Source organism: Schistocerca americana, chromosome X, assembly GCF_021461395.2.
Source record: "Schistocerca americana isolate TAMUIC-IGC-003095 chromosome X, iqSchAmer2.1, whole genome shotgun sequence".
NCBI lineage: Eukaryota > Metazoa > Arthropoda > Insecta > Orthoptera > Acrididae > Schistocerca > Schistocerca americana.
In genome coordinates, this window is record NC_060130.1 from 561,925,411 (window position 1) to 561,951,756 (window position 26,346).

Sequence of the window (26,346 nt, forward strand, 5' to 3'; positions counted from 1 at the left end):
GGTGCGCCTCGTCACACATAATTAGCAATAGGACTTGGCAGGAGAGCTTCTGTAAAGTTTGGAAGGTAGGAGACGAGATACTGGCAGAAGTAAACCTGTGAGGACGGGGCGTGGGTCGTGCTTGGGTCGCTCAGATGGTAGAGCACTTGCCCGCGAAAGGCAAAGGTCCCGAGTTCGAGTCTCAAATGGCTCTGAGCACTATGGGACTTAACATCTGAGGTCATCAGTCCCCTAGAACTTAGAACTATTTAAACCTAACTAACCTAAGGACATCACACACATCCATGCCCGAGGCAGGATTCGAGCCTGCGACCGTAGCGGTCGCGCGGTTCCAGGCTGAAGCGCCTAGAACCGCTAGTTCGAGTCTCGGTCCGGCACACAGTTTTAATCTGCCAGGAAGTTTCATGATTAGCAATAGTTTGAAGAGACTCTTTGAGCATGTCCCAGTAGCATTGGTAGAATTATGCTCCCAGGCCGGGATTTTTCCTTGGCTGCGCGATTTCGTCGCTGGTAAATGGGGCTTGCTAAGTGACTCTATCCGCCTCTTGCAGCTATTCTTCGATGTGTTTAGCAGTACGTAACAGGCCTGATCGTCAATATTTTATCATCTTTCACCCAGGGTACTATAATATGCCTGGGAGTCCATAATCCCCTCTGGGTATCTACTCGCTGGCTGGAGTCATTCAAAACTTCAGCAATTAGCTGAGCTTTCCCTAGCGTGCAAAGTGCAAAATATGGCCTCTACGTCTTTTGGTCATGACTGAACAAAGACTCCATGGAGCTGCGTTCGTCATATGTCAGTAATCTTAGCTTTAAAATAAATGAGATTTAAATGTGATGCAGCGTCTAGGTCAGTAGTTCTTTGATGAAGGTCCTTGATACTTTGACAGCAAAAGACTATGCCCGATTTTGCCTGAATCGTTTCCACCGTTCGTACTGTTTCACTACTTGCTGCAGCCTAGGCTTTTCGAAGCGAATCCACCATGTTACAGCGTCGGGATGGCGGTGTCTTTGTAGAAGATTTTGATCCCAATTGAGTCTTATTTCATTTCCAAGCTCGGGGTCCTGCAGGAGGCTAGTATTCAGCTTCCAGTAGCCGAAACCTCGAGAGACCTGTTATCGTTGAAGATTTAGAAAACGGGAGTAGGCACAGTGGTAGAAAAAAAAAAAAAAAAAAAAAAAAAAAAAAAAAAAAAAAAAAAAAAAAAAAAAAAAAAACAGGCTGGTGGTATGTTATCGCTCGTGACATGCTGATTCAGAGCGGGAGAAACATTTAACCTATCCAGCCCGTTCGCTGCACAGTAGGGTAGAAAGGTAAATGCGACGCGGAGCCGTGTAACTGTTCCCAAGTGTCGAGAAGATGAAGACCGGTGACCAGCTCGTGACTCTCATTCTATTTGGGCAATTGATGCTTAGCATGGAGGACGCTGTTGTAGTCTCCAGCGATAAGTAGTGAACCACCGTTGGTGCCGATACGACTTCGTAGCTCTTCTTTTACAAAACAGTTAGCGCTCGTGTCGTTTGTTTGAGCCTGATGGAGCATAGATGTCTATTATCTGCGATCCGCTGACGGTACATGAGATGCCTCGACCATTAAGAAGACGCAGGATACTCGTGAAGGGAATGCCGTCACGCATCAGGATTGCGGTTCCAGCAGAATCTTCACTACCCACATTAAAAATGGCGATATAACCTGCAATAGCAATATCAATGGAGGTGATTTCCTGAGGAAGAGCAATATCGACCGCAGTGCCGTACAGAAAGTCCTCAAGAGAACGGATTTTATGGCCACACGTAATCCGGTTAATATTGAGTGTAGTGCATTGGGAGGTTGTAGTCGCACTTCAGCAAGAGGTGGCGTTCCCGTCTCGATTTCGGCTCACCAGCGCGATGTTTCGGACGTTGCATGTGGGTCTTCTTCCATGGCTGTAGCGCCAGATATGATATCTGGTGTAGATTCCAACACAGATGCGGCACCCTTAATGGAAGCGACCGTTTTCAATAGAATAGGCTTCAGGTGTTTAGCTTTCTTCTGCGCCACGGAATCCGAGACACGAATGATTTTTCTATGCGGGTGACAGATGTAACGTGTCTCTCGTTCCTTTGCCAGTGGTGCTCTTGTTACGTCGCTGTTTGGGTTGCATTTCGTCGTCGAAACACCGAGTGGAGCCTGTGGAGTTAGGGAAGGCCCCGTCATTACTTCTAAACGGAAATACACTGCTTGATTCGCCGGGAATATCGACGCCTGAATGAGTGGCAGATTTTACTGTTCGGCATCGAGGGTGCGTGCAGTGGGAAATGGAGTGTCACCAACACCTTCCGCGTCATGTGATGGTGCCTCGTCCATCACAATACTTCCTCCTCTTCACGGGTGTGCTCCTCGGTAAGGGGAAGTGCGGGTGCCCGCAGTAGCTCTCGCGTCAGCTGCCGCACAGGCCGTGTCAACCAGAACATTGCGCGAAAGCACGATGGAGTAGTTGTTTGTCTGCAGGTTCAAATGGTTCAAATGACTCTGAGCACTATGGGACTTAACTGTAGTGCTTGGGTAGCTCAGATGGTAGAGCGCTTGCCCGCGAAAGGCAAAGGTCCCGAGTTCGAGTCTCAGTCAGGCACACAGTTTTAATCTGGCAGGAAGTTTCATGTATTTATAGCCGGCACGGTAGCTCAGCGTGTTCGGTCAGAGGGCTGGCTGCCCTCTGCCCTCTGTAATAAAAAAACTGAGTTAATGGAGCAACAACGAACTGAAACGGGTGTCTTTCGACGTCCGCCCAGAGCAGATACAACGAACGGAAACGAACAAAATGAGATTAAGAAAAAAAAAAAACTGCTGAGGTCATCAGTCCCCTAACTAACCTAAGGACCTCACACACATTCATGCCCGAGGCAGGATTCGAACCTGCAACCGTAGCGGTCGCGCGGTTCCAGACTGTAGCGCCTATAGCCGCTCGGTCACTCCGGCCGGCGTTTGTCTCCGGGGCCAGCGACTGACTCGCTTTTCGGGGAAGTTGCGCCAGCCTGCGCTTCCTTCAGGTTGCCCGCAAGTGCTCAGTCCACCTGCAAAAAGATCAGGTGGGGGGGGGGGGGGGCGGAGAGAGGAGGAGGCTGTTCACTGTACAATAAGAACGCTCGTATGCTACCAACGGACGATACGAAGATATATGGTTCTTCAGATTAATTCAAACATTCCTAAACTGCTATCAACTTGGTAGACGTAAACAGACCGCCACTTTTCATTAGTGACAGTAACGACAGTTCCATACAGGCATAGCCATCTTGACATATCGTGAGTCGAAAATTCAAACGGCAGATTGAATGTGCGTATATGACGGATCCCAGAACCACCATGTACAATTTCTACGTTACTAATCGAGCCATCAAAATGTTTAAATTATCGATTACCACCAGTGGAAGTTATAATATTTCCACATGACTCCAAAGTTTTCAGTCCTATAAAGAGGAAGTTCAAAATGAAATCCAACTGAAATCCCATTATATCTTCATGAGCAATCATAAATTCCTCACGTACCCAGCTCTGAATATCTAGAGCAGTAGGACGCAAAGAGTTCCAATCGGAGATGCACAGGATAAAATCTGTTCAGTTTAAGTTACAAACGGTACTTACAGAACGTTGTTATGGCACACACGAAATCACGAACGTGACGCGGGGCGTAAACACGCAGCGGTCGCGGCAGTGGACGAGACATAGCTGCCACACGTCCGCTCGCTGTCACAGCTGCAACTCTGGAGTAACTTCACTTGCTAATTTAAAAAAATGTATTTTCTTTATTTTTTAGTGCAAAAACATGTTAAACATTACATTTATATTTGTATTAGTTCATATTGTCCTTTGAGTTCACTAAGGTGATCTACTATGGAACTTACAGAAGCATGGTGCTACACACAAAGGTACACGACAGTTGCTACACATTATCTTTGTTCTCTTTTCTTTGTTCTTGGTGCTACATTGGCGGCATCTTCTGTTTGTTGTACCTTTTGTAGGGAAGTGAGTTCCAACTTCCTCCAGACGAACTTCATCTGGTACTCCAGACACACCTCTTTTTGGTGTTTGAAAATGAACGGGCCTTCCTCTTCTCTTACGACTTGAGAAGCCAGAGATAAGCTGCCTTGCCAAGTGCAATCTAAATGTTAGCTGGTCTGCTTCTGTCTTCTGTAGCTTCCACATAACGTAGGAATTGACAACTGCCAAATCTACAAGAAAGAAAAACAGTCTGTGCCACCATTTCCATGAACGACGGCCTACAGCATACCGTTCACGCAGCTGATCAAATCTATCCACTCCTCCCATTATTTTATTATACTCTGCCACAGCCAATGGGCAGAATACTTCACTTCTGCTTCCATCTTTGTTTCTTCTCAAAACAGTTGTAACGTGTTTGGGATTGTGGTAATTTGATAATATACGAACAGGTTTACTATCCTGCCACTTCACTGCTGCAACGCATGACCTGACAGCAAATTCGAATTCTCCCCTGCTAAGCTTGGAATTTTTTTTCAGCATGTCAGGCAAATCCTTCCTGTTTGGACGAACAGTTCCGATGCCATAAAGTCCATGAGACTGTACCTCTTCCATTATTCGTACTGTTGTAAAATAATTGTGAAAAGCTACCAGCCTATTGCTGCCATCCATTGCCTTTGTTAGAGTAAGCACAACTTCTTCACCCAAAGTAAATTTGGATGTATTATTTGTATCTCTTTTTCCAGTGTAGATGTCGAAATTTATGATGAACCCAGTACTAGCATCAGCTAAGCACCACACTTTATATCCACGCTTCACTGGTTTCATTGGCATATATTGTTTGAGTGTTGACCGTCCTTTGAAGGATCTGCTAAAACAGAAGATGGTTTGTAGACTTTACAAAGCTTATTTGATATTGCTCTGATGACAGGTCGAATTTTGTGTAACTTGTCATTACCTGGCTTCCCTTTTTTGACACACGTGCTGTTGTCATTGCAATGCAGGTTCTCAACAATTTTTTTGTGTCGAAGCTTTGTCATGACCGATGAGATAGCAGTTACTCCAAGAATAGGATCACTGCTCCAATAATTTCAATGCAATGAATCTCGACATATACTGTATCCTAAATAATATATTGCTTCCATTTGACGATGTAAACACCAAGCTGAAGCTCCACAGACCGCTAGAGTTGTGAAAACTGGCACTTCTTAGCTTCGGCCTGCGCAATGCTGTGTTTCTGGACTCCAAATTTTTCGGGCCGGCATATCTTTTTGCCTCTCATAGTACATTATTGTTTATTTTCTATATCATCCTAACACTGTCCTTCTTTACAACGAACCGCAGTAGAGTAGAGTAAGTTGAGACGAACAGTTTGATCAAAGACACTTGTGGTCTCTCAAGTTAGGAAACCAACTCAAGTTGGCCTACAAAATCTACCTAAGCTACACGCATGCGTGTCGCTTGAGGTTTTAAATATTCGCACTCTCTCTTCCCGCAAACTATTACTCCTAGAGAAAAACTGAATAGGATATTCTTTGCAGGAAATTTAATGTTGTTTGTTTGCTGGGACAGCGGCTGACTCGCTTCGTGGGGAAGTTGCGCCGGCCTGCGCTTACTGCAGTTAAGTGCTCAGTCGACCTGCGTAAGCACATATCAAATATACACTACTGGCCATCAAAATTACTACACCACGAAGATGACTTCCTACAGACATGAAATTTAACCGACAGGAATAAGATGCTGTGATATGCAAATGATTAGATTTTCAGAGCATTCATACAAGGTTGGCGCCGGTGGCGACACCTACAACGTGCTGATATGAGGAAAGTTTCCAACCGATTTCTCATACACAAACAGCAGTTGACCGGCGTTGCCTGGTGAAACGTTGTTGTGATGCCTCGTGTAAGGAGGAGAAATGCGTACCATCATGTTTCCGACTTTGATAAAGGTCGGATTGTAGCCTATCGCAATTGCGGTTTATCGTATCGCGGCATTGCTGCTCGCTGTAACGTGTCATAGCAAAACACATATTATACGTGGTAAAAAAAGAAAAGGAGAAAGGAATTATTGAACTGGATGATTGTAATTGCGTGGACAACGATTGTGTGAACTTTATGTAATAAAGAGAAAGCATTATGTGTCATGTTTTGTTCTTGTATAGAATTATGTACCGATTTTTTTAAAGATAATATCTGTGTCGGCGAGTACTGAAACCGCCACAGACGATACTTATTAAATACCAAACAAAGATGAGAACAGGTCACAACAGGTATAAATAGTAGTGACCGAACATTAATTTCTCTGTCGTCTTCTTGGAGTTACGTGAGTAGGAAGAGCCTGTGACGTTATAGTGTACGCTTGCGTAGCATTCTTTTGTCAAGATTGAGAGACGTACGCCATTAGGTACTGATTTGAAAGGGTGTGTAATAATTTATTCTGTTTAGATGTTTTGAATGGAGTTACTTAGTGAAAACTTGCATTATGATTTGTAATAAGCTTGCATGGTACTTTATCCCATCCTTTTAAGACATTTTCAGCTATTTAAATATAATTCGTGGTGCAGAGCTGCGCTACGAACGAACGAGCCGCTGCCGCGGCGCATTCAAACTGCATTAAATGAAACCAATCATACCGCAAAGAAGCGGACAGGTAATAGTAAACTAAAATTATTCCTTTCAGCTTTCGGAATTGCAGAGCAGAGCAGCAGATTTTATGATGTGTTTTACAGGTTGACGCGGGCTGCCGATGATATATTATTAACAGTGCAAAAAGATAATTTACTTTCATAACATAAAAGAAATCTTGCTGTGCGTAGTTCTGGTCTGACAAACATTATAGTAAAAACATCTTTTTCTCTGATAATAGTCTCATGTTCTCGTGTTAGTCGTGGTACTTATTGAGGTTTTACTGTTAACAAAAATCCACTGCAAAAGTTTGATGTTGAACAAACATTGCGTACTGTAACATCAGTGTTGATAACGAAATAATTTGCAGTAGCCTTTTCAATAACTGTAAAGTAAGGAAGATATGTTGAACTTTAATGCGAGTTACAGTAACGAAACAATGTTCCTTTAATAGATAGACACATCCAGAATAATAAGAACATAAAATATTTAATTTTGTTGAAAATGAATGATCCAAAGAAAGTCACAGCACAGCATCCCTAAAAAGTATTTCAGGGCTCTTTTCGTAGCAACATATTTTATCTCATATATTAGTTGTTACGCGAGCAATAAAACAAAGCAAATAGAGCCAGTGAAATCGCGTTGGTCGAGATCCAATGACTGTTAGCGGAATATGGAATCGGTGGGTTCAGGAGGGTAATACGGAACGCCGTGCTGGATCCCAACGGCCTCGTATCACTAGCAGTCGAAATGACAGGCATCTTATCCGCATGGATCGTGCAGCCACGTCTCGATCCCTGAGTCAACAGATGGGAACGTTTGCAAGACAACAACCATCTGCACGAACAGTTCGACGACGTTTGAAGCAGCATGGACTATCAGGTCAGAGACCATGATTGCGGTTACCCTTGACGCTGCATCGCAGACAGGAGCGCCTGCGATGGTGTACTCAACGACGAACCTGGGTGCACGAATTGCAAAACGTCATTATTTCGGATGAATCCAGGTTCTGTTTACAGCATCATGATGGTCGCATCCGTGTTTGGCGACATCGCGGTGAACCCACATTGGAAGCGTGTATTCGTCATCACCATACTGGCGTATCACCCGGCGTGATGGTGTTGGGTGCCATTGGTTACACGTCTCAGTCACCTCTTGTTCGCATTGACGTCACTTTGAACAGTGGACGTTACATTTCAGATGTGTTACGACCCGTGGCTATACCCTTCATTCGATCCCTGCGAAACCCTACGTTTCAGCAGGATAATGCACGACCGCATGTTGCAGGTCCTGTACGGGCCTTTCTGGATACAGAAAATGTTCGACTGCTGCCCTGGACAGCACATTCTTCAGATCTCTCACCAACTGGAAACGGCTGGTCAATGGTGGCCGAGCAACTGGCTCGTCACAATACGCTACTCACTACTCTTGATGAACTGCGGTATCGTGTCGAAGCTGCATGGGCAGCTGTACCTTTACACGCCATCCAAGCTCTGTTTGACTCAATGCCCAGGCGTATCAAGGCTGTTATTACGGCCAGGGTACTGATTTCTCAGGATCTGTGCACCCAAATTACTTGAAAATGTAATCGCATGTCAGTTCTAGTATAATATATTTGTCCAATGAATACCCGTTTATCATCTACATTTCTTCTTGGTGTAGCACTTTTAATGGCCAGTAGTGTATTTCACGTATATTAAGAATATTTCACACATATTAGTACACGTATCTCAGCTGTATCTGCAGAGAATTTCGTCCTGCTTTTTTCATTTTCGCGCAGCTTAATATTTTTGATGTATCTCCAGAACTATGTGCTGCACATTGCTATATTTTTGTAGGTACATTCAGCGACGTATATGGATGCTGTCTGCAACAGGTGCTGCGAATAGAGACAGTAGCAATAAATACGTTTAAACGTCGTACATGAAGCGACAGTTTTTCACGTATCTCAGTTTTTATGACGTCAGATCTTCTGAACTATGTGTCGTACGAAGTTATAATTTTGTTGGTACTCTCAGTGGTGTATGTGAACACTTTCTATAAAATGTGTCGCGAATACAGGTAGTAGTAAGGAAGTAATAAATTAAAACGTTATGCTCCACGAGGCAGTTTTACTGCATGAACAACGAAAATGTAGTACGCGATAACACTTTTTTTCCTCTCAGCATTTTGTGAGGGCTGTCAGTGGGAAAATGTTTCGTAAATGTTTTAAATTATGTGTTAAGTTTCTTGCAAGTCACTATGTGTTGTCATTCTCAAATACTAGGTGATTAAAGTATGACTATTCACGCATCGTGTACTACACTGGTTTCTTGCCCCCATCACAACCCCTTTGACTGATATGAGTTACTTACCCCCACAGCGAATTTTTCCAAATATTAAGCCATATGTGTACCAAGTTTGGTTGAAGTCGGCCCAGTGGTTTAGGAGGAAATGTGGAACATACATACATACAAACATACGAGGGGCGTTCAATAAGTAATGCGATATTTTTTTCTGGGATTTGATTGGTTTTAATCAAGATTTCAATACTCTAAATTATTCCCTATTCTTTTGGCTACAAAACCCTATTTTGTAACATAATATTCGTTCAATGCGACGGCCTTACGTCACCTTATCCATACACGTGCTGCATAACGGCTAACTCCTCATCAGCAAACCCATCCGCTGCTACATAACGTATAACTAACTTTGCCGGAGAAAAAACGTAGGTCAGAACATTGCAGTATTAAGAAGAAGCTTTAGAGTGAAGGGGAATGTGAGCAATGCTATTGTCAATATACGTATTTTAAAAATAGATGTACATATATGTGTACGAGAGGCGTTCAGTAAGTACTGCATCACAATTTCTTCTCGGGCAGTTTTAGTTGAGAAAATGCAGAATTTGTTGTGGGACATCGTGGAATATTCCCGCTTCAGCCCATATAGTTTCATGAAGTTTCGGTAGGTGGCATTGCTATTCAAAGCCTTCAAAATGGCGTCTATAGCGGAGATGCGTTCCAAACAGAGAGCTGTCATTTAGTTTCAAATGGCTCTGAGCACTATGCGACTTAACTTCTGAGGTCTTCCTTCAGTCGCCTAGAACTTAGAACTAATTAAACCTCACTAACCTAAGGACATCACACACATCCATGCCCGAGGAAGGATTCGAACCTGCGACGGTAGCGGTCGCTCGGTTCCAGACTGTAGCGCCTAAAACCGCACGGCCACTCCGGCCGGCTGTCATCTAGTTTCTTTTGGCGGAAAACTAGAATCTCGCAGATTTCATAGGCTCTTGCAGAATGTCTCCGGAGATCTGGCAGTGAACAAAGGCACAGTGAGTCGCTGGGCGAGGCGTCTGTCATCGTCGCACCAAGGGCGCGCAAACCTGTCCAATCTACAGCGTGCCGGATGGCCGCGCACAGCTGTGACTTCTGTAATGTTGGAACGTGCGGACACTATTCGGGGTGAGCGACGGATCACAAAGAAAATCCTCGCTGCTCAAATAGACGTCTCTGTTGGTAGTGCCGACATACTCGTCCAGTAGTTGGGGTACTCAAAGGTTTGTGCCCACTGCCTTCTTCCGACTTCCATCTGTTCGGCCCGATGAAAGATACACTCTACAGGAAGCAGTACGTAGATGATGGAGAGATTATTGATGCAGCAAGACGTTGGCTTCGATGTCGATAAGTAGAGTGGCACCACGCGGACGTTGTTAACGTATAAGCAACAATCAAGTGAAATCGAAATACAGTAGTTGGGAAAAAGTAAGTAAACTGTTTATTATTTAAGAAGATGTCGCTTTAACTGTTAATACATTTATTCCACTGTGAGACAGGACGGTCAACGCCGTCATGGAAAAATGTTTGCCCATTACCTACGGAACCTGATTTTACCCAGGCATGCACCTGTTCGTCCCAAGCAAATCAACAGCCTGAAATATCGTTTTTCAAGGCTCCAAAAATGTGGAAATTGCATGGGGAGTGGTCGAGACAGTATGGAGCATGTGTAAGAGCTTCCCAGCGAAACTTCTGCTGCACGCGCTCAAGTTGCCAAGGTTATTTCGACTACGCTGCAGAAGTTTCGTTGGGAAGCCTTACACATCCTCCATCCACTTCCCATGTCTTCCGATCTCCCCACGCGATTTTCATATTTTTGGAGCCGTGGATTTACGCTCGCCTGGGTACAGGCATGATTCCGTAGGCAATCACGAACATTTTTCCATGAGGATATTTAAAGTCTTATCTCACAGTGCAATATATACATTAACAGTTATGGCGATTAATTTTGAACTAATAAACACTTTGCTCACTTTTTTCTGTCTGTTTCGTTCTCGTTTGACTACACCTTATACTTTCACGGAAACAAACGTGATTGTAGTAACAAACCTAATGAATCATAATCTCGATATTGCTTTGTAACGAGCCACCGGAGACCACAGGTCCGAAGCACTCATAATATTTCCCTGAACAATCTCTAAGATTTTATCGATGGAATTCGAGTCCAGCATATACATCATGTGATCAAATGTACCCGAACGCCTCCAAAAACATACGTTCTTCATATGAGGTGCATTGTGCTGCGCCTACTGGCAGGAACTCTATATGAGCGACCTCAGTAGTAATTAGGCATCGTGAGAAAGCAGACTGAGGCTCTCTGCGGAACTCACGGACTTCGAACGTGATCAGGTGACTGGGTGTCACTTGTGTCATACGTCTGTACGCGTGATTTCCACACTCCTCAACATCCCTAGGTTCACAGTTTCCGATGTGATAGTGAAGCGGAAACGTGAAGGGGCACGGGACAGCACAAAAGCGCTCAGGCCGACCTCGTCTGTTGACTAACAGAGAGCGTCGACAGTTGAAGAGGGTCGTAATATGTAATAGGCAGACATCTATCCAGACCATTATACAGGAATTTAAAACTGCATCAGGATGCACTGCAAGTACCATGACAGTTAGGCGGGTGGTGCGAAAACTTGGATTTCATGATAGAGCGGCTGCTCATAAGCCACGCATCACGCCGGTAAATGTCAAACGATGCCTTGCTTGGTGTAAGGAGCGTAAACATTAGACGACTGAACAGTGGAAAAATGTTGAGTGGAGTGACGAATCACGGTACAAAATGTGGCGATCCGATGGCAGGATGTGGGTATGGCGAATGTCCGGTGAACGTCATCTACCAGCGTGTGTAGTGCCAACAGCAAAATTCGGAAGCAGTGGTGTAATAGTGTGGTCGTGTTTTTCGTAGAGGGGGCTTGCACCCCTTGTTGTTTTGCGTGGCACTATCACAGCACTGATGTTTTAAGCACCTTCTTGCTTCCCACTGTCGAAGGGAAATTCGGGGAAGGCGATTGCATCACTCGACACGATCGAGCACCTGTTCATAATGCACGGTCTGTGGCGGAATGGTTACAGTACAATAACATCCCCGTAATGGACTGGCCTGCACGGAGTCCTGACCTGAAATCTATAGAACACCTTGTGATGTTTTGAAACGCCGACTTCGTGCCAGGCATCACCGACAGACATCGATACCTCTCCCCGGTGCAGCACTCCGTGAAGAAGGGCTGCTATTCTTCAAGAAATGTTCCATCACCTGATTGAACGTATTCCTACGAGAGTGGAAGCTGTCGTCAAGGCTAAGTGTGGGCCAACACGATATTGAAATCCAGCATTACCAATGGAGAGCGCCACGAACTTGTAAGTTATTTTCAGCCAGGTGTCCAGATACTTTCGATCACATAGTGTATATTAGCCGAGCCGTATGGCCGCGCGGTTAGAAGCGCCATGTCACGGATTGCGCGGCCCCTCCATCTGGAGGTTCGAGCCCTCCCTCGGGCATGGGTGTGTGTGTTGTTCTTAGCGTAAGTTAGTTTAAGTAGTGTGTAAGTCTAGGAGCCGATGACGTTAGCAGTTTGGTCCCTTAGGAATTCACACATGTGTATTACAAAAAATGGCTCTGAGCACTATGGGACTCAACTGCTGAGGTCATTAGTCCCCTAGGACTTAGAACTAGTTAAACCTAACTAACCTAAGGACATCACAAACATCCATGCCCGAGGCAGGATTCGAACCTGCGACCGTAGCGGTCTTGCGGTTCCAGACTGCAGCGCCTTTAACCGCACGGCCACTTCGGCCGGCGTGTATTACAGATAGCTAGAGTATGACATGAGGCAAATCTGTATTTTATGACAGAAATTTACCAGATGGTCTCGAGCAGAATTTCCTATTTATTTAAAATGAATGAAACGTATTAACTAACAAAGAAAAGAGCTCCATTGTGAACTGTACAAATGTAATGAAATTAGTGGTGTTCTGGATACTGCATTTCAGTGAAAAGCGTATTAACATCAGGCTAATCCTCGGCATTTTGAAATTTGCCAAAATCACTTAGACAAGGTATCTGCATCTCCCGAAAAGTGTCCATTCACCCTAAACAATAAAAACTATGAGGTCATCCACATGATTAATATAGGGATTCCGTTAAATTTCGGTTACAAGATAAATCACACAAATTTAGAGACTGCTAATTCAACTAAATACCCAGGGATTACAGTTACAACCAACTTAAACTGGCGCGATACACAGAAAATGTTGTGGGAGGTGTGAACGGAAGACCGCGTTTTATTGGCACAACACTTGGAAGATGAAAGAAATTTACTAAAGAGACTGCCTACATTACGCTTTCCCGTCGTCTTCTTGAGTATTGCTGCGCGGTATGGGATCCTTACCGGATAGGACTGACGGAGGACGTCGGAATATTTCGAAGAAGGGTAGCTCGTTCTAGATTATTTCGAAATATGGGTGAAAATATCACGGATATGATCCGCGAGTTGGTGTGGCAATCATGAAAATGAAGGCGTTTGTCGTTGCGGAGTGATCTTTTCATTAATTTTCAATCGCCAACTTTCTCCTCCGAATGAGAAAGTATTTTTTTACTCCTATTTGCATCGTGAGAAATGACCAGTGTAATGAAATAGGAGAAATAATAGCTCGTCCAGAAAGATTTAAGTGTTCGTTTTTCCCACGTGCTAATCAAGAATGGAACGGTTGAAAAATAGTCTGAAAGTGGTTTGGTGAACCTCCTGCCAAGCAACTAGGTAATGAATTGCAGAGCAGTCGTGTAGATGTAGATATTATTCGTAAAAAGCACCATCGAGCACACTATTTCTTAATATAAAATTTACTTCAGTCAGCGTTGACATACACTGTTTAATGGCTATGTCGGTAGTCAATTCTGCCTACATAAGGACTTACGTCAGTCGTACAGCAGGAGCCTCAGGGAAATGATGACTTGAGCATGAATTGGCACAGCCAGCTGTAACGTTCGCTAACGCTTAGGATATTTAAATCGCGACACTATAATGAACCAAGTGCTAGTTGCCACAAAAACTGTCTTTTCGGCCTATGGATTTTTTTAATAATATCGCTTCAGCTTTAGTACTATTATAATTTAACAATTGCAAAGTTGAATTTAAAGGCAAAGAACACTCTCATCCGATTTTTTGTCATTAGTTTGTCCCTATCTGAGGACGCCTCGTAGGTCGTAAAATTTACTACTACAGGAGCCTCTGACTGCCAACTGTAGGCTGCTCTACAAGTTTTGGTCTCTACACTACACATCTACACTTGGAGCAGTGACGCATAGCACTTACATATCGCGAAGTAAAATTTTAATTATTGCTTCCACTCATCCACATTAAGCTGAGCTCTGAACACAATGCTTTGACCAAAAACGCTGAAAGGAAGCTGAGCCAAACAGATACATGAATAAGATGAAAAATAAAAGTTTCTTGCTAATATTTCTACTGAGATATTAATAAAAAATAATAATCAACCATCTGTGTTTCAATAGCAAGCTACAACTGTGACATCGTAAGTTAAGCAAAAAGTAATTATGACAGTAAGGTTTATTGTGTGTAATCATGTTGATCACACTTACATGTAGTCGGCAAGTCAATTTATTTGCGATGTCTTCGTCGCACTAAGTGCGGCGAGATGCCACTTCGTCCCTAGTTGCTCTAATATGGTTCTCCGCTGAGCTCAGGTAAAAAGTCAGTAATTTATGAATTTGGAAGATAATAACTTAGGGTTCAAAGCTCTTTTAACAACGGTGTGTTCTTAGCAAATATGGTAGCTTACGTAAACGAGATTCTGAACCATCGCTACCAATGTTAACATCAATTTATGCAAGTTTTTGACGCTATAGGGGTCGTTTTACAAGATGGCGATGGTCCTTTGCTTTATGTGGTGCCGCTAACGGGAACTATCTTTACTTCTGAGACTGTTACCCAGCCAATTCTTGCAGTACTGATGTTATGAGCTGACTTAGCTCGAAGTTATGGGCGGGGTCTCCACAATGGCAGCCGAATGCAACGTCTGTGATGGTAGCGTAAGCTGAGACCGGTTGCTAGATCCTGTTTCCGCCGGACTGCGCCAGTAGCCTCTCACTGGCTGCTGCTGCTGTCCCGTATCGCGCCCACGCGCAGCGGCTACCTTCTACGTGTGGCGACGTTCTAAATGCTCCTCACACAAAAGACTCGTTCTCGTGTTTCTTCTAATCCTCTGCTGCCCCTCCAAGAATCATTTTCATTCCTCGTTCCTTACGATGATTTCTTAAATTAATATTCTAAATCCTTAACTGGTTGAGAAAGTACAAAAATTTAGCAGTTAACTTCATTTAAAATAAATCAGTACGGGGACTAATGACCTCAGCAGTTGAGTCCCATAGTGCTCAGAGCCAAATCAGTACGGCCGTATTTAGTGATAAATCTGGTAGTGCAAGAATTTAAATAATCTAAAAACAGATCTCTGTTAGAATGTCTCTCAGGTTTTCCACTAAGGACATGCGTCTTCTCTGATCTTAGAGACTGTCGCCCCACTATTTCTTTGTGTATTGTGTAAAAGACTAAGGTGTCCATTTTTGTGCCAATCAGTACCACTGCCCAATATTCAAAAGCTTTAAAAATTGTCATGGTATAGCAGGTCCATTACACATCGGCAGAGAAGAGTTTATGGAACCACTTTTATATTTTGTATAGTGACGTTAGGTATTTATTTAATGTATTAATATGTTGTCGTTATATGTTTACTGTTTATTTTTTGTCGGATTATTGATACTGAATAGTCAACTGAAACTTCTAGAGCCAATAAACAATTTATGTAAGCACTGATTGAAATAAATCCAGAGCATCTGTATTCTGAGACAAAGCAAGACAGTTTTTCTCTATATCTACATTTGTTTTTCACTTGAACTAGAGTAGAAAACGCTTCGTCACACAAGTAAAACCTGTCACAAGCTTTAATGCTCTCATCGCATTAGTAAGAACCGTGAGACCGAGTAACTGGGTCTGCAGTTGACATATGGAAATGTTTTCTTTTCTACAACGGCTATCAACAAATTCACACTGCCCGTCAGCTTAGGATAAGAGATACAGGATTCAGTCGTCTCGACGTGTATCAGAAGTGGGACAGGATTCTGGAAGGCGAGCCTGCCCTGGACCGAATCTGCCTTCTAGATTAACGAAGGGGTTGGGGAGCCGGCCAGGTAGGTATTTCTCACATCCAACTAGGTAAATACCGAGTTGGTACCCACATCCCGCCTTAGGTGCACTCTATGCTTTTATACTCCAACAAGAGATGTACTCTAGATGCAGACAGATGGTGTACACTGTACACGAATTCCCTCCCGAGGGGAGTGGTGATTTTAGCGAGGGCATCGCACCACTTACTGTCACTAACGTTGCCAAAATCCATATAACAATGCCGACCGCATAAAGAACACGGCAAAGGCAGGGAAGAAGATGACTGACATATTGTCTAAACCGCCCTGATTGCGAGGATGTTACAAAGCTCTGCAGACAACCTATCAACCTCAATGTGCGCTGTAGGCTGACTGGGTGAATGGATGGTGAGGCGAAACAGTCGTCAGGAGGTGGCGTCTAGAGAACGTTCTGCACTTGAGTTATATAAGGTTTATTTAGGCAAGTGGAACTTTGTCTGGGTGAATCCTTATATCCCTATGTGCTCGTTGGACACAAATGGATCCTGCGCTACTTCCAAGCACACCCAGAGTTTCGGATGTTCAGTTGAACGGTAATTACATACGAACAAGAGACTTCATGTGGCTAGTCTATCAACGAAATCATCATAGACTGACGCAAATAAGACTTTCAACGGACCAGTGGTAAACAGAGAATTTATATTACTGAAAGCGAGGAACGAACTTTTTTTTTTAATTGTCGGCTTTCCACATCAATAAGGCATTAAAAACACTTGAAGGGTTTCTAAGATTAAATAACAGACTGAGAAATAGTACACTCCAGTCGAGAATGAAGAGCTGCCCAAGTAAACAAGCTATTCAATGCGAAGTTGCTAGGGGAGATGCTACAACGACAGAGCTTTATCCAGCCCTAAATTATACCAAAGGAGAGGTGGTTTCAGTGACATAATGCATCTAGACTCTGATGAACTGCAACAAGAGTGGGAAACCGAAGGTGTTACTGAAGTGTGAAATACTATGAAACATGTAAATGGCGTACTTGGGAAGATGTGATCCCTTATTCTCACAACTAGTGTACCTTAATTACCCGAGAACACTGCAGCAGGTTTCATCAACCTGAAGTTTAGGACTTATACATCTAACTCACAGAGTGATATAAAATCCAACATTTTTGGCACACCTCCTTGGGAAGCAAAGACCAGGCAGCATGTACACTCCACTTAGAGATACACCCAGGCATCTTGGTAGGTCCCAAAAACATCCAGTGTAGAGCAGAGAAGCCCAGTCTTCATTTAAAAAATTTAAGGTATGCCTTCGTATCCCGCACTTTTAAGCGGAAAAGCGTTTAAGGCTATCCTTCCGGCAATGAATAAGCCTTTACCAGGACCATGATTTTTGCATATAACTTGCAGCCAAAACCGTTACGTCTTTTTATACACGACATTAACACAACACCGGACGTACCCCAAAACCGTGGCATATACAAAATTTACTGCTCTGACTGTAAGGTTAGCTACATTGCAACAACGGAAAGGAGTTTTAGAAAGTGTTATAATGAAAACAGAGAACTAAGAACGACAAAAAGTAGGAAGTAAATCAACCTTCGCGGGTCATCTCATATAAGATAGGCTCGAAAATAAGCTCTTAGTTCTTCATACAGTGAAGAGGGGATACTTTATCAACATATCGGAAGAAACAGAAATTTGCTCCCACCTGAAAGAATCCAGGGATGAGACGCTCAACGAACAGTGTACACTAAGAAACACCAAGTTCTACGACATATGCCACCTCGTATTGATAACTTCGTTCAAAGGTAGTCTTGAATTTAGTAGTGCACCCAAATTTCAGTGAAAATGTTCTTGTAAGTAGTCCACATTACGTCCAAGACACCCTAACGTTCTCTATAGTTCACTGCGTTCTAACCTTGACCCGTTGACGCTAGAGGATGTAACTGTACACTCGAGCTGGACACATAATCCACTCCAAATATTCCGACATTACATTAAATCTGAAAAAAATCGCTTTTAGCTTTTTGTTGGGAAACCCTGGAGTCTAAAAATTTTTGAACATGTCAGAATATTACTCTACTGTCAAGCTAAAACATGCCAATGTTTGTAACGTATTAAAGTGCATAGTTTTCTACACTACTGGCCATTAAAATTGCTACACCACGAAGATGACGTGCTACAGACGCGAAATTTAACCGACAGGAAGAAGATGCTGTGATATGCAAATGACTAGCTTTTCACAGCATTCACACAAGGTTGGCGCCGGTGGAGACACTTACAACGTGCAGACATCAGGACAGTTTCCAACCGATTTCTCATATGCAAACCGCAATTGACCGGCGTTGCATGGTGAAACGTTGTTGTGATGCCTCGTGTAAGGAGGAGAAATGCGTACCACCACGTTTCCGACTTTGATAAAGGTCAGATTGTAGCCTATCGCGATTGCGCTTTATCGTATCGCGACATTGCTGCTCGCGTTGGTCAAGATCCAATGACTGTTATCAGAATATGGAATCGGTGGTTTCAGGAGGGTAATACGGAACGCCGTGTTGTATCCCAACGGCCTCGTATCACTAGCAATCGAGATGACAGGCATCTTATGCGCATGGCTGTAACGGATCGTGCAGCCACGTCTCGATCCCTGGGGACGTTTGTAGTCGAACGGCCTCGTATCACTAGTAGTCGAAATGACAGGCATCTTATCCGCATGGATCGTGCATCCACGTCTCGATCCCTGAGTCAACAGATGGGAACGTTTGCAAGACAACAACCATCTGCACGAACAGTTCGACGACGTTTGAAGCAGCATGGACTATCAGCTCAGAGACCATGATTGCGGTTACCCTTGACGCTGCATCGCAGACAAGAGCGCCTGCGATGGTGTACTCAACGACGAACCTAGGTGCACGAATTGCAAAACGTCATTTTTTCGGATGAATCCAGGTTCTGTTTACAGCATCATGATGGTCGCATCCGTGTTTGGCGACATCGCGGTGAACCCACATTGGAAGCGTCATCGCCATACTGGCGTATCACCCGGCGTGATGGTATGGGGTGCCATTGGTTACATGTCTCAGTCACCTCTTGTTCACATTGACGGCACTTTGAACAACGGATGTTACATTTCAGATATGTTACGACCCGTGGCTCTACCCTTCATTCGATCCCTGCGAAACCCTACATTTCAGCAGGATAATGCACGACCGCATGTTGAAGGTCCTGTACGGGCCTTTCTGGATACAGAAAATGTTGACTGCCTCCCTGGCCAGCACATTCTCCAGATCTCTCACCAATTGAAATGGTTGGTCAATGGTGGCCGAGCAACTGTGAAGGTCCTGTACGGGCCTTTCTGGATACAGAAAATGTTGACTGCCTCCCTGGCCAGCACATTCTCCAGATCTCTCACCAATTGAAATGGTTGGTCAATGGTGGCCGAGCAACTGGCTCGTCACAATACGCCAGTCACTACTTCTGATGAACTGTGGTATCGTGTTGAAGCTGCATGGGCACCTGTACCTGTACACTCCATCCAATGCTCAGGCGCATCAAGGCCGTTATTACGGCCAAAGGTGGTTGTTCTGGGTACTGATTTTTCAGGATCTATGCACCCAAAATGCGTGAAAATTCAATCACATGTCAGTTCTAGTATAATATATTTGTCCAATGAATACCCGTTTATCATCTGCATTTCTTCTTGGTGTAGCAATTGTAATGGCCAGTAGTGTGTAATTATGACACACCCATTTGCTTACGGAATCATTGAACGTATCACTTTAGATCTCCTTTACGTTTACTTTCTCTAATCATCTGTATTCACTTCAGCATAGCACAAAATAAGATATACGTTTTTTCTGTACTTAAACTGTACATGTGCAAACTTAGTCTTTCAAGTTCTGTTATGTAAAACATTGACGTATCCATTATATCATGCATTAACAATGGCAATTTCAGATCCACTTGAAAATGGCCTTTACGTGAAGCCCGAAATCGATCATGAACTTAAATAAACTACCTATTAGCAAAATGGTTCAAATGGCTGTGAGCACTATGCGACTTAACTTCTGAGGTCATCAGTCGCCTAGAACTTAGAACTAATTAAACCTAACTAACCTAAGGACATCACACACATCCATGCCCGAGGCAGGATTCGAACCTGGGACTGTAGCGGTCGCCCGGTTCCAGACTGTAGCGCCTAGAACCGCTCGGACACTCCGGCCGGCTACCTATTAGTAACAGGAGCGGCTATTCATTGAGGATAAGGTGCGCAACAACAGCACTCTCAAAACATGGAGAAACCAGTAATGAAACGTAATTAGAACGACGATGTATAACCTTCGAAACATAAGCAACGTCGAGTCCACGTAAATTTCAGCATCCCGCTACACAAGCAGTTGTCTGTTCGGGAACTACATAGATATCGACAGCAGTTCAAAGGTTGCCTTCGTATCATGTCTCGACGTTAGGTGTAAATACGCTTTTTCCAAGGTTTTTCGTAATTTAACTTTCTGATATTTTCCAGTTAATAAGTAGCTCGTTAACTAAGTAACATAAATCCTAAAATTCGCAACTTTTACTAATGGTGATCAGTTGTATTCTTCCTTCAGCTCGAAAGATCTTACACCGGGTCCATAAAATTTGTGACGTATCTTCAAAAAGGTTAAGTGTGAAAAACTGACATAAGCGTGTAAGAACAGCCAAAACCATTTTTTCATACTTAGTTCTCAGCATAAGCCGTTCTCATCATTCCTCGTGATTGCTGAGAGTGTCATAAAATTTCTGACTGACCTGGCCGAAGCATAATTTTTAAATACGACGAAATTACTTCTTTCCCATTATTGGGACAGCGGCGGAAAATATTTAGCAAAAGCGTGTTTTAATGTGTAAGGCGGTTCATAAACGCTTTGAACAGTTATTAATGAAAATTCAATGCTGGCACGATCTACTATTTTTATCATTTTCCCAATGAAGACGAGAAACAACGACACGTTGAGACCTTTACGATATATACGCATCTAATTATGTAGCACGAGTCATTGGGAAACGAGAGGAGAGCATTGTGTGCTCGAATTACATGAAATTCTGAGAACGAATCGCATTCCTGCTTGCGGGTGATTACTATCGCCGCTATGCGACTGCGCAGTCTGTGAGGGAAACAGCGTACAAGTAAGGAGTTTGGCTTCCAAGGGGGTTATGAGTCATTTAGTCGCCGTCCTCCGGGCTGAATGCGTATCAACGTAGTGTTAAGAAGTCGGACGACCATGAAGGCTGCTTGCTACCTCGCTGTTCTCCTGCATCTAAACGGTAAGAAATAGCCTGTTGCCTTCAGATAAAAACCTACAATTTCTTGCCCTGTAGACAGAACGGATTTGTGACGTCAGAACTATTTTTTAGAGTAATCTCCTTTCAAATATCTGACTGAGTAAACAGCAGTGTTTCATCTTGACAAAGTAACAGACTTACAAAAATATCTCCTGACGAAAACTCAGTGCTCGAAACTTTTCAAAGTAACGAGAGGTCAACGGTCGAAACTTTTCAGAGTACTTCATGTGATAAAATGCTTGTTACATCTTTATTTTTTTATGACACGTTAGTTTCATGCGATGGCTGTCTTTTCTGACAGCTAAAAATGACATTTTATGAAATACAGCTTCGGCCTCACTTACTGGTATTTCTATTGTAAACACCAGAAAAGATTAGTTGAGAATGGCGTGGCAGTTCTGAATAAAAGGATGAAATGTAGAACTATTTGTTACTTAATTTTGACTTACTGCAGCATGATAAGCTTGTTACTTTTTCGTCATTTCAGAAAATTATAATAGAGATTAGCTAAATTCATGGTTGTATTTCCAGAAAATTTAATGTACACCTGAGTAAATCAGCCGTTTGTAAGTGAGGGCACTGTTAATTCTAAAAATGCATGTTTGACCGTTTTAATCCTTTTCGGGGCAGTATGTAGGGACGTTTTCGTAGTTGCCAGATGTTTTAATTATGATTTTTGTGTACTCCTGAGATCCCATTATCATTTAAACAAATAGAAATTGTAGTTTCTTCGTTAATTGATAGCAGCCAGCGTACTTTAGTGTCTTCAGACAGTGATTTTACTTTTCAGCAATTTCGCCATTAAGTGCCAATAATCTATTTTATATCCCGGAAGAAGTATGTGCACTAAAAGTTTTGGAAACTTGGGATGCCAAGCAAGATCAATATTTTAAATGCTATATACACATTCTTCACCACACGTGGCTGAACACTGCCCTAAGGAAATATGGCGTGTAAATTTACCTGTAAGAGGGGCACTACGTCGGCTGTATAATCTGCTTGATGTAACGGTTGCTATTCAGACACTCTGAATCAATAAAATTAAACGAACCCCACCGAAGGAATTATCCGAATGGGGCGGAAATAGGAGGTGTGATGTAAGTGTACAGACAAACCAAAGGATTACAGTTTCAGAAAAACTGGATGATTTTTGCAAGAGAAAGAGCTTCACAAATTGAGCAAGTCAGTAACCTAGTGGTCTACCTCTGGCCTTTATGCGGTTTTGGCTTTGACTAACCGAGGTTTCTGATGTCCTTCTGAGGGATGGCGTGCCAAATTCTGTCCAATTGGCGCATTAGATCATCAAAATCCCTAGCTGGTTGCAGGGCCCTGCCCATAACGCTCCAAACATCCTCAATTGGGAAGAGATCCGGTGACTTTGTTGGTCAAGGTAGTCTTCGGCAAGCAGTAGAAACTCTCGCCGTGGGCGGGCGGGCATTATCTTGCTGAAATGTAAGACTAGGATGGCTTTCCCTGAAGGGCACCAAAACGGGGCCTAGAATATCGTCGACGTACCGTTGTGCTGTAAGTGTTCCGCGGATGACAACCAAAGGGATCCTGCTATAAAGAGAAATGGCACAGTAGACCGTCATTCCAGGTCGCCGTGTGGCGAGCGACAGTCAGGTTGGTATCCCACCACTGTCTGGTGCGTCTTCAGACACGTATTCACCGGTCATCGGGGCTTAGAAGCGGGACTCATCACTGAAGACAGTTCTAATTCAGTCATTGAAATTCCAGCCATGTTACAACACTCTTCTTGTGAAGCTTTGTACGCACTGTGATGCACTGATGAGACTCATTGCCACAATTCTTTGTCGTTAACTCTGGATGGCAAACTTCTAAGTCGTGCCTCACAAATAATCGTGTCCACGCGCAGGTTTAATTCAAGGGAAGCAGAAAGCTGAAAATTGAGTCATCTGTTGCCCTGCAGAAAGAATGTATTGTGCGTAACCGAACCAATGTTTCTGAAGTTGTCGAAGTACTTCATCGGAAAACATTATACTTGAAGTATAGAAAACGTAAAACACCATATATTTTGGTTTTGCATGTTTTTCACTAAGCAACTGTAAGGAAAGTATTGGTTAAAAATACACTCCTGGAAATTGAAATAAGAACACCGTGAATTCATTGCCCCAGGAAGGGGAAACTTTATTGACACATTCCTGGGGTCAGATACATCACATGATCACACTGACAGAACCACAGGCACATAGACACAGGCAACAGAGCATGCACAATGTCGGCACTAGTACAGTGTATATCCACCTTTCGCAGCAATGCAGGCTGCTATTCTCCCATGGAGACGATCGTAGAGATGCTGGATGTAGTCCTGTGGAACGGCTTGCCATGCCATTTCCACCTGGCGCCTCAGTTGGACCAGCGTTCGTGCTGGACGTGCAGACCGCGTGAGACGACGCTTCATCCAGTCCCAAACATGCTCAATGGGGGACAGATCCGGAGATCTTGCTAGCCAGGGTAGTTGACGTACACCTTCTAGAGCACGTTGGGTGGCACGGGATACATGCGGACGTGCATTGTCCTGTTGGAACAGCAAGTTCCCTTGCCGGTCTAGGAATGGTAGAACGATGGGTTCGATGACGGTTTGGATGTACCGTGCACTATTCAGTGTCCCGTCGACGATCACCAGTGGTGTACGGCCAGTGTAGGAGATCGCTCCCCACACCATGATGCCGGGTGTTGGCCCTGTGTGCCTCGGTCGTATGCAGTCCTGATTGTGGCGCTCACCTGCACGGCGCCAAACACGCATACGACTATCATTGGCACCAAGGCAGAAGCGACTCTCATCGCTGAAGACGACACGTCTCCATTCGTCCCTCCATTCACGCCTGTCGCGGCACCACTGGAGGCGGGCTGCACGATGTTGGGGCGTGAGCGGAAGACGGCCTAACGGTGTGCAGGACCGTAGCCCAGCTTCATGGAGACGGTTGCGAATGGTCCTCACCGATACCCCAGGAGCAACAGTGTCCCTAATTTGCTGGGAAGTGGCGGTGCGGTCCCCTACGGCACTGCGTAGGATCCTACGGTCTTGGCGTGCATCCGTGCGTTGCTGCGGTCCGGTCCCAGGTCGACGGGCACGTGCACCTTCCGCCGACCACTGGCGACAACATCGATGTACTGTGGAGACCTCACGCCCCACGTGTTGAGCAATTCGGCGGTACGTCCACCCGGCCTCCTGCATGCCCACTATACGCCCTCGCTCAAAGTCCGTCAACTGCACATACGGTTCACGTCCACGCTGTCGCGGCATGCTACCAGTGTTAAAGACTGCGATGGAGCTCCGTATGCCACGGCAAACTGGTTGACACTGACGGCGGCGGTGCACAAATGCTGCGCAGCTAGCGCCATTCGACGGCCAACACCGCGGTTCCTGGTGTGTCCGCTGTGCCGTGCGTGTGATCATTGCTTGTACAGCCCTCTCGCAGTGTCCGGAGCAAGTATGGTGGGTCTGACACACCGGTGTCAATGTGTTCTTTTTTCCATTTCCAGGAGTGTATGTGATTATTTCAAATTGTAAGTTTCATATTACAGCTTGATGATGAAGTGGTTATCCTTCCGTTATTGGTCATATTTATAGTGATGCTTAAAAGCTGAGTAACTCACTGCCCGTAGTTCGATGAATTGCAATGAATTAAGGATACCATTTGCCACTAGTAGTCTGAGGGAAACAGAAATTGGTACTCTGAATTTGTTGTCATATTTCGAAATGCTTCCCTCAATCATCTGTAGAAGTATATCGAAGCCTTCTTTATTAATCCACAAGAAATTTTTGAATTCCAGTCTAGATGATCGTGCCCGTGTCTTTACGGTCTTTAAAAGGCCTAAATCTCTTTCTCACCAGTGGGGATTCGTCTACCAGTCTTCCGTATAATGTGAAAGTGTCAAAATAATTAATATGCTTCGCCCCACCAAGCAAAGAATCGTGTTCACATCTGTGTTTGACTCAAGGAAAGCAAGAAGCTTAAAACTGAGTCATTTTCTGCGGCTAAACTTTCTTTATATAAACGAAGTAAACCTGCATACCGCGCTGCGTTTTACTCTATGGGTAAATAATTGATAAGTACAGGTTTTGGATTCGCGTGTTTTTTAGCTAGGCAGTTGTTATGAAACGATTGCAATCGACTGCATGTCATTCAGGCGACCTGCATGTCCTTAACCAATTACCACACCGGGGAAAGGGAGCTGCAGTGTAACGTGAATCGGAGCCAAGTTTCGTTCATGGCGAATCTCCACGTTATTGACAGGCGAATGCTAGGTTAAAAAGCAGGGTTAAAAAACTGACCCGGCCAGGTTTCAGTCCTGTCAGTTTTCGGTTCCCAGGCAAACGCTCTGCAAGTACACCATAAAACCAGATCCGAATTTCGTCACGCTTTCTGCTAACTCTTGGAACTGCTGACTGCTCTATCGAGGCATGGCTGCTGTTAGGTAGGTGACAATTGCATCATTTTTACAAACGCAAGTTTAAGTCATCGTAATTCAGACTATTTGTAAGAAAAATTCATAAATTGTATAGGGCAAACGTTCCTCGTGGATCAGTGTATATGTTAGTTGGGTTGGGGTTGATTTGTTTGGGGGAAGAGATCAAACTGCGAGGTCATCGGTCTCATCGGATTAGGGAAGTCGTTCGTGCCCTTTCAAAGGAACCATCCCGGCATTTGCCTGGAGCGATTTAGGGAAATCACGGAAAACCTAAATCAGGATGGCCGGACGCGGGATGTATATGTTAGTGAAAAGCGGAACAAAATCCCTACAGCTGTTCCTGAGAATACAGACGGACGCTAGGAGGCAACTTCAATATAAAAACATAAAAATATAGCCAATGCCATACCAAATGTTTATTAGAGTATCATGTAAAATTTGGAAGTAAATCGGTCAAGAATTGTTTGGCATTTTTGCTAAAAAATGTTTAAACGTTTCC

At 44.0% G+C, this 26,346-nt stretch overlaps 1 protein-coding gene across 1 annotated transcript in view; it reads right to left on the minus strand.

Annotated features, from left to right (window-relative positions):
- The window catches only part of LOC124556157 (piggyBac transposable element-derived protein 4-like), a 105,473-nt gene extending 100,663 nt beyond the window's left edge, over positions 1-4,810 (minus strand). Inside the window, exon 1 of the mRNA XM_047130168.1 lies at positions 3,991-4,810. Coding sequence (XP_046986124.1) covers positions 3,991-4,810 — 820 coding nt within the window. The remainder of the gene's footprint in view (positions 1-3,990) is intronic.
- Between the last annotated feature and the right edge of the window lie 21,536 nt (positions 4,811-26,346).